The sequence below is a fragment of the Drosophila elegans genome, unplaced genomic scaffold, assembly GCF_018152505.1.
Source record: "Drosophila elegans isolate 14027-0461.03 unplaced genomic scaffold, ASM1815250v1 contig_208, whole genome shotgun sequence".
Classification (NCBI taxonomy): domain Eukaryota; kingdom Metazoa; phylum Arthropoda; class Insecta; order Diptera; family Drosophilidae; genus Drosophila; species Drosophila elegans.
In genome coordinates this window covers 17,173,806-17,183,541 of record NW_024545578.1, presented here as the reverse complement: position 1 = coordinate 17,183,541, position 9,736 = coordinate 17,173,806, and the positions used below count along the sequence as shown (strand labels likewise).

Here is a 9,736-nt window from a genome sequence, read left to right as displayed (position 1 = left end):
ATCAGCTGGAGTAACTGAAGTGACCCACCGAACAAATCGAACCCAAGCAACCAAGCAACAAACCAACCAATCGATCGATCGTGTAAAAGGACTTTCGATTTCGTTACGAGTGTGCGATAAAAAGCCGGATCAGTGATTCCCGGTGCAAAAAGGACTTTTTGTGGAATAAATCTAAAAAAAAACTGCAGTGGCAAACACAACAACTACAATAGAACAACAACAATTAAACAACAACAACGGGAGCATCGTCATAGATTGTGGCTCTCCTGAAGCAACAACTTCTGTCTGCACTTGGTTTATGTACTTTTATATACACCAGTATATACGCACAGATATATAAAACAAAAACGATCGATTCTCGTGCCCGCGCGTGTTATTGTGTGCGTTCCCATGTTGCATATATATATGCACAAAATATATATGTCTAGAGCCGACTGTTGCGACGACTTTTCTATATAATCGGCTAGTGAGCACCCAGACATCGAAAAGTTGCACAAATACACCAGCAGATGCGGGTATATACGTATACATATATATCTAGCCAAAGCCAAAGTAGAAGATATATATGCGTATAAGCTGAACGCGGCGCACTCTGCTCTGTTTTTTCTTTTATAATTACTTTTGTCTAAAATTAGAAGACGTGTGTGTTGTGTGTGCCCCGTCCGTGTATCCGTATCCGTGAGATACGTTTGAGTGTCCGCGTCTGCTATATCGCACATCATCATCACCAAACACCATCCAACATCCACCATCCACCATACACGATACACCATACGCCATACACCATCATCATCATCGTCATCAGAGATCAGAGATCTGATCTGCGGCGGTGTGTGTGCCAGAAAAGACTCGTGAATCAGACTACGGCTGCGACTACGGGCAACGGCTACGACTACGACTACGGCTACGGCTATACCATATAGACGAGAGATCGCGTATACGGCCAGACAAACATTATCGTATATCTGGCGGCGAGGATTACAATTACAAGAGCAGCAACACGTATACGCACACGACCGATCGGCAGCCGAAGCTAGAGCCGAAACCGAGTATCCGAACCCAAATCCGAATACGCAAACGAACACGAATCGAGACGAGACGAGACGAAAAGATCGCGCGCGTGAAAAGCCTCGTGAAGAAAAGTGGGGAAAAATCAAACGCCACGCGACCTTAGGCCCGTCCAATTGAGGGGGCGTGCAGCGGGGCGTGGCCGTGCGTCGACTCCTGGCGATCGCTCAAGTGAATCGCGGCGAAATTCTGGGCAGATAACAAAAATGAGTCACCACAAGCAGCAGCAACAGCAACAACAGCAGCAGCAACATCAAAAGCAAAACCAAAAGCAACAGCAAAAGCAACTAACGAGTGCGGCCAAGTGTTCATAAATTAATGCTAGGAATACAGTGTGTTAGACCAGTCCGAAAGACACTATCCCCCTCTCTATTCCCCTCGAACAGTCCATCTCTCTCTTGCCCCTGCTGTCGCTCAAAATGCTACGAAACTATCGAAAGTATTTGCAGGATAAACGGAAATACGACAAGCCACAACGACGAGGCAGCGACGGTCACATTTGTCACGACTAGGCAAATTGCAAGGATACAGGACACACCAACCCCCCAACAGCAGCAGCAGCCGCAGCAGCAACACGCAGCAAACCGCAGCAGCAGCAGCAGCAACACGCAGCAACAACACTCGCTATCGAGATTTTGTACATAAAGTCGGGGCAATAGCAGCAACAACTTTGGAGGACGCCATGTATGCGCAACATTTGCGCAAATGGAGTCTAAAAACAAAAAAGCAACTAATGCCATTGATATTGCTAATTATCAGCTACATGTTGCTACTAAACACATGTGTGTCGTCGTCGACGACGACGCAGCAGCAGCAACAGCAGCGTCAGCAACACCAACAACAACAGCAGCCAAGATTATGGGAAGGCAGTGCCAGTGCCGAAGAAAGCAGCTACTATATACCACTGAGTTCGGATAATGGCAGCAGCGGGAGCAGTGAAAGCGCCGAGAGCGGTGGTAGCAGCAACATCGACAACAATATCTTAAGTAGGCTGCTCAGCCGCACCAGCAATAGTCTTAGTAGCCGTAGCAATGTTAAGTTAAAGCCAGCAACAGTATTCGACGCCGGCAGCAGTTCAGCCGCTCAGCAGGAGCAACATGTTGCTGCCGTGCCAGAGCAGCAGCAGCAGCAGCAGCAGCAGCAACAGCAGCAGTCAATGCAAAAAGTTCCAAATACGTTAATCAATAGTCAAATATATAATTTATTATTCAATGGCATGCCCATCGAGGCGGCGAGCAGTAAAATGCGTCGTCACATTCAACCAACGCAGCAGCAACAGCAGCAACATCAGCAAGAGAGTTTAGCGCCGCCGCCGAGCAACTACAGCACGCGGGCGGTACAGAGCTATCTCATCGAGTCCTACGAAGTGCCAGACAGCCAACTGGAGGATCGCAATCCGGAGCAGGCGGCGCGAAGTCGACGGGACGGCAGCAACACCAACGGTAGCCGGCAGCAACATCACCCCGGCAACCGGCAGCAGTTGCAGCAGGATAAGCGCGATCATCGCCGCCAGCGGCAGCAACAGCAGCAGGAGCAGCGTCAACTGCAACATCAGCACAAGAGCAATCACCAGCAGCAGCACCAGCAACAGAATAAGCAGCGCAGGAAGCACCAGCGGAAGCATCGGGGTCACCAGCGATCGGATCGCTACTGCTCCGCCCGGGATCCCGCCCAGTTGGCCTATGCGGCGCCCACCGTCTTCCAGGGCGTCTTCAAGTCGATGTCCGCCGATCGGCGGGTCAACTTCTCGGCCACCATGAAGGTGCAAAAGGTGTACAAGCAGCAACATGACCTGCAACTGCCAACGCTGGTGCGACTGCAGTTCGCGTTGAGCAACACCAGCGGCGAGTGCGACATCTACAGGGAGCGCCTGTTGCCTCGGGGCCTGCTCCGATCCGGAAACGATCTGCAGCAGGCCTCGGATATATCCTACATGATGTTCGTGCAGCAAACCAATCCCGGCAACTTCACCATCCTCGGCCAGCCCATCAGGGTCACGCACTCGGTGATCAAATCGGTCAAAATGGCTGTGAGCGAAAATTATGGTGAGTGGATTTCGATTTTAAACCTTACTGAAGTTATTGCTTTAATAATTATAAATTGGAATATTTCTAAGTTTAGGAAACATTTATATAATAATTTCCAAACGAATAGTTGTTTATTAAACTAATAGCAAAATTATAATTTATTCAGTAAATAGAAACAAGTGCAATATTGAATGTGGGTTCCCAAAAAGCAATAGTTTAATATTTTTCAAAAGAGTTGAAGGGGAGCGACATTATCTGGCAAATGATAAGGTAATACGAAAAGGAGAATTGGAAAATTATAAAACTTAATACTATTTTTAATTATTTTTGTAAAAAGTAGAGTTCATTTTGTAAATTAATGATATAGAAGAGTATACAAATTTAGCAGAAAAGGTAGATTTTCTTAAATCATTAAGAAAATATATAATGAAAAGAAATATGATTAAATACCATTCCGATACCTCATTTTGGTTTGGTCCGAAGCTACTAACTTAAGTTTTGGTAAATGTTGTAAATAGTTTACATAATGTGATCGATCGTTGAACCCATTTCTGTGGCTTGAAATTTGGGAAATAATGCTATCATCTATAAGACATGATATAAAAATCTCCTTAAAGTTGCTCCCTTTCTTTCTCTCATTGCCTTTCTTTCTTTCTCTTTCCCTCTTTCTTTCTCTCTCTATCTCTCTGCCGCAGTGGCAGCTGGCTCTTTTTCTTCGTCTTGTTGTTGTTAAATGAAATTTAGCTGCTTTTTTGCAGTTGAATTTCTTATTTGCCAACTTCACGCTCTGCTAATATTCACCAGACCGAAATAATTTTATGCAATACACTCACACACACCATAGTACCACTACCACACACACACATACTCACACTAGCAAACGTTGCGCATGCGCCTGGTCGATTGCAGTTTTTTTTTTCTTTTTTGAGTTGCAGGTCTAGGCCCTGGTCTTCTTCTTTGGATTCTTCCACTGGATTCTTTCTCTGTGCCCGGCTCAATTTGGTTGCCGGGCAACAAATATGCTCACATCTAGAATTTATTATTGCCGCCGCTGCTTCTGCTGCTGCTGCTGCTGCTGTTGCTAGTTGCACATTTTAATTAAATTCGCATTAACTTTGCTCGCGGTTCCCCCGGGTTTCTTCTTCTTCCCGGCCTCCCCCAAGAAGTGGGAAAAACTTTGAAAACTCATTTCTGCCCGCCCGTCTTTTTAGTTTTTTAGCTTTTTAGCTCCTTAGCTCCCATGTGCAACTCACAACGTCATCGTCATCGTGGTAGTATACGTTGTTGTTGTTGTTATTGTTATTATTGTTGATGTTGTTGTAGTCTGCATTCGACCTTTGCGGTTGGCGGACTGAACCCAACCCTACGTTCTTCTCCCACTGCTGTTGTTGTAATTATTCTTGCGTCGCGGTTCATGGAGTTTTGCGTCTGTAATGCGACTAAGTGCGATCACCCGGCCCCGCCCCTCGCCGCCGCCCCCGCCTTTCTTTGCCTTTGCTTCACTCTTGCCTTGCTTTTCTTTTGTACCCTTTTTTTAGGGTATATAAGTACTTTGATCAGGAGTCTGTCAGTATACATATTCTTAGTCTAAATACCTGCTTAGTCTAAAAGTTTTTGGTATTAAGAAAATCTTGTAGCACTGTGATAGTTTAATTGAAAATAAAATAAATAATTAAATAAAATATAAAGTGACTACAGAAGAAGTTAAATAAACATACTGTTTAAATTATATATAATTATACATAATTCTCTCACAGATTATCAGTTAACTCAAGCAAAAATTTGTCGTTTTTGTGGAAGCATGGCATTGAGCTGGATATTTTAGATTCATTCAAAACCGCCTGAGAGTATCTAGCAGAAGGAATTTGTCAAAATTAGTTCATTTATATCCCAAAGCTTGCTTAAGAGTTACCCGACTAATCAGGTTTTTAATATGCCTGCAAGGGCATATAAACTTCGAGTAGCCGATGCTAACTTCCTTTCTTTTTATTTATTTGTTTTTGTTGCTGTTGTCTTTATTGTCTTCTCCCTCTTGGATTTTGTGCTTTGTTTCTCGCGGGCGCAATTAGATTTTTAATTCATTTTCTCTCCCCACTTCGCTCCTTGGCCGCTGCTGTTTCAGCTTCTGACTCTTCCGTCATGGCTCTCGCACACGGAGATGGGGGAAAACCCCCTGGTATTCCCGAGATCCCCCATATACACATACGTACAGTGGAAACCCCCCTCGAAGACCCAACCCTATTCGGATCCCCCCCTTCGAATCCGAAATCAGCTGCAATCAGCTGTTCTCTCGGGCTTTGTCTTTTTGGGTTTATTATCTGGTGTTTATTTACTTTCTGCCTTCGCTGCTCGCTTCTCTTTCTTTTATCCGGCTTCCCAGACCTCATCAATGAAGAACATAAAGCATTAACAGGATATTTACTTTTTGCCCCGCCTGATTTATTTTGACTGCGAGCGCAGCAAATGCTTGGGAATCGATTCGCAAGTTGCGAGCTACCGCAACTCGTATACAAAAGCGATTACTCATCAAAATGCATACTAATCAATCCACCCACACAGGCGCAGACCGAAAACTGTCAACTCCTTTCACTTTGCCAATTTCTACACTGGCCAAAAGGCCAATTTGCATATGGGGCCATAAAGCTCGAAGATCGTCAGCCGGATCGTTAAAATCTCAGTCCAATCAAAGCCCCCAAATGGAATCAAATCGTGGAGATCAATCAAAAAATCTGAATCGAATCGGATAGATTACTTTGCAACCTGAACTATTTCGGTGGCCGTGAAGGCAGGGGTTTATTATCCATACGCCCCGTGTGACGACGCTGCTCGCGCTCTGCTTAAAACCAATTAAAATGCCTTCGAACCTGACTGAATCGGTAGTATCATGAATTAACTGGTCTCATTTAATGCCCAATTTACACCCACGCCGTGAACGTCACTTTGCGCCAAGAGTGTGACTTGAATATGCGAAAAAAAACAAGCGGAGGTGAAAAAAAAAACAAAGAAAAGGCCATGTGAAAAATAAATAAAAGTCGCATCTTTTGTATTTAGCTGCTGCGGGGCTACTACGTTTTGTTCTTCTGCTGTGGTTGCTTTTGTTGCTGAGGTGTTAAGTAAATTAGCTGCTCATAAAACATGATTTGATCTGGCAGAAGACCGAGTTGAAGCAGAATCATCAGCTTAGCTCCCAATGTTTATTGTGTTGGTTTGTTTTTTGTTGTTTTGTTTTTTTTTTTAATTTTTTGTTTGCTATCGGAAAGCGGAGACAAACTGGCAGGGGCTGACACAACGTAATATTAATTATACGGTGCTCTTAAAATATGGATTTGTTTGCCGCTGTATTATATAATTATTTGTCACTTGTTGTGCTGCACGCAGCATTGAATATTAATTTTTTCTGCGGTCTCTATTTTGTCACCTTGCCAAAGCACTAATAATCTCGACAAGATTTTTCATTGAGAAAAGCAATACCTGGTGTGTTCTACAGTAAAACCACACCGCAGAGAACCTTGACTGCTGGGATTCCATTACCCATGTTGCTGGGCATGGATAACCCGCGTCTCTGGTTTCGGTTTTCTCTTCTGGGTTCTCCACTCCGGTTGCACTTGTTAGAAAATGGGAAATGTGTTTGGCAAGCGATTACAAAACGAAACAGAAAGAAAACGCCAGAGCGGAAAATGCTTTTCAGCGACGGCGACTACAGTGACGACGACACAGCGCAGTTCGCATATTTAGGTCAACGCCTACGAGTGGAAGCGACAAACTTACCCAACGGCACCCACAATTCATCATTTCTCAGCTCATCTCATCTTTTTGGGGTGTCTGGTCTACCTGGTCATACGATTTTCCACCAAGGTGGGTGGGGACGGGCAGCTCATTTAGCGTCACGCCAGAGAAGAGACAACTTTTCTTTAGTTTCTGTCTGTGGTGGCTCTAGTTGATTTTTAGTTTTTTTTGTATTTTTTGGTAATTACGTATGAATGGCGGCGCTAGACGACGAACCTTGGTTCGTTTAGGTAGTAAGTGCAAAGGGGGTTATCTTAGCTCTCTGACCAGCCCAGCCCCGCCCCCTTTCTGACTCCTCAATCGTGGACTGCACTCAAAAAAAAAAACATTTCGCAGACAAATTTTTAATTTTTCATATAATTTTCAAATGAGAAGGCTTAGTAATATCGAAGGTTTTCTTTTAGAAATTTATGCTTTCAATTTTGTTTGTTATTCTTGTTGCACAAATTATTGATTGTATAATATAACAATATATTTTAATATCCTAAAGTTTTATTAAATTATTACATTTTAATATTAGATTTCGGTACCATTTACATCTTTTAATTTTATGAAAGATTCAAATTGTATTTATTTTATTTAAATTTCATTTAATAATTAAATGACTTGTTTTAAACTCTTAAGGGCCATGACTTAGGTTAATCATGGTGACATAAACTTCTTTAAAGCGTGTGAACAAATGCAGATAGTAAATTAACCAATGGATTTAAAAACTCATAGTCTCCTAAATTCTTAAGCCTCTCAGATGCTTAGAATGTTTTCCCGCCATGAGGGCGACGATTGCCAGCGGCTTCTTACTTTTTAGACCAAGTTCGTTGGCATTTTCGCAGAGTGTAGGGGCCCCTTGGGACTTGGACTTGGCTGGCGGGCCGTTTGGCATGCGGGAAATAGAAAATTATAACGAAATGAAATTTTCAAATGGCATGCCATGTTTCCTTGCCTTGCCTCGCGACTTGACTCGCTTGCCTCGTTTATGAGTTTTATGCTATTTCTGGCCGCGCCGACAGCAGCAACATCAGCGGCAGTAGCAGCAACAGCAGCAACATCACGCAGCTGAAAGCCATTCGAGAGTAGGAAGACATCTTGGCCGCCATCGGCTTGCCAAAAAACCAAACGCACAGAGCTTCCCCCCCTGAAATAGTAAATTCGGAAAATAAACCAACGAGAAAATCTCACTGCTTGTTAGCCCTGCCTGCAATTTGCATTTCATTTTAGTTGCAGCAGCACCAGCAGCAGCCGGGTTTTGGTCCATCCGCGAGTGGCGCTAATGGAGCAATCTTGGCCAGATAGAAACGAAAACGAAAACGGAACCGGGCGATCAATGGGCCCCTCTGTTCCGATCCATCCACTCGAGCATCCACTCGCGGCGGATGTGACATAATCTGATTGCCGGGTGCATGTGCTGCTTGTGCATCGCAATCGCACCGCCCAAATGGATAAACCGCCTGGCATTCATAAGGTCTCTCATTGGACCGATGGATCAATGGGTCCAGATCTGTGTCGGCGCGATATCAAAGGCCCCCTCAGGTGGCGCTTCCTCAAGCAGTTAAGCCCAAGCCTAATTGGGCCAGGCCGAATTTTGAATACCCTACCAGAAAGCAAAAAGAAATAAGAATGATAGGAAATACTTATTACAAGTTTTCCACTGAAAACCTCAAGTTTCGTAGTTTACTCCATTTACAAGCCTATATAGATAGCTAATACACTGGCTTTTGCCAAACTTAACTTTGCCTCAATTAGCCATACAGCATTTGCGTTAATTTTCGCGGCACTTGCGGCACATTCCAAAATACCAAAGCCAAAACCAAAGCCAAAAACAAAACGCCATTCGTGAAAAGATAAATGATAAGAGATGTTTTCGGACGGACTAATTGTTTTGGCTGGCTGTTAATTTCTGCCCGCATAATCGCACTGCCCTCGGCCACCTTCTGCTCCACAAAAACAAAAAAGCGCTTCAACAGTTGCGCACGCGGCCAAGATTAATGGCCAAAAGAGTCGGCAACCGAGCGGCCGAGCGGCCGAACGACGCACAGATAGATATTGAAATTGATTGATATTTGAAAAATCATTTCGGTTCGCCGAGCTTGGACTCATTATTAGTTTCCCATGGATCATTTTCACAGCTAATGGTTGGCTGGGAGCACGAGCTTCCCAGCAAGTCGCATACCAATTTTCGGCTGCGGAGTCAATTTAATTTGCGTTGGCGGCTCCAACGCTTTGAACTCCAAACAAAAACACAAAAAAAAAACAAGGTGGGCGGAGTTTACGATTGGCCAAAATCGTTTCCCCCTAGTTTTTGTGTTTCCCCAGATTTCACCTGGTTAAACTAGGCTAGTCAAGCCACTAAACACTCGAGTTCAAGATCGCTGCCCTGACCATCCACTGTCCTTTCCTCGACTGGCTATCTTAATTACGCATTAATTACATCAAACATTAATAATTCCACATGCCAGCCGAGCGGCCGCTCATCTATCTCCTTCAGAGGCAGCAACACCTCCTCGATCCGGTGGCTCTGCTCTGTTCTGTGCTGTTCTGTTCTGTTGGTTCGGTTCTGTTCTGGGTCTCGGGTATCAAGGCGGGCTCCTCCTCTGTATCTGTATATTAAACTGTCTGTCACCCCCTGCCCGGCAAATTCGCAGCGCCCTGCATCAAATTGCAAGCCATCCTGGTCGTCGTTTCGTCGGATCTTTGGATCGTTGGATCGCTGGATAGCCGGATCGCTCTGTCGCACTGTCTGCCTTCTGAATTCGCCTTTGCCTGCACTTGCGATGGCACGTTGAGAAATTTGCCTTTGATATCGACCACATGTGTGCACAGGGAAAAACGGGGAAGGATGCTTATTTTATAGGGAGAGA

General features: G+C 44.5%; 1 protein-coding gene across 6 annotated transcripts in view; it reads left to right on the top strand.

Moving 5' to 3' along the window:
- Positions 1-461: 461 nt before the first annotated feature.
- LOC108147464 (protein vein) overlaps positions 462-9,736 on the top strand; it is a 35,026-nt gene continuing 25,751 nt past the window's right edge. For all 6 annotated transcript variants that reach the window (XM_017274000.2, XM_017273998.2, XM_017273999.2 and 3 more), the window contains exon 1: positions 462-3,113. In XM_017274000.2, coding sequence (XP_017129489.1) covers positions 1,751-3,113 — 1,363 coding nt within the window. In that variant the 5' untranslated portion in view covers positions 462-1,750. The remainder of the gene's footprint in view (positions 3,114-9,736) is intronic.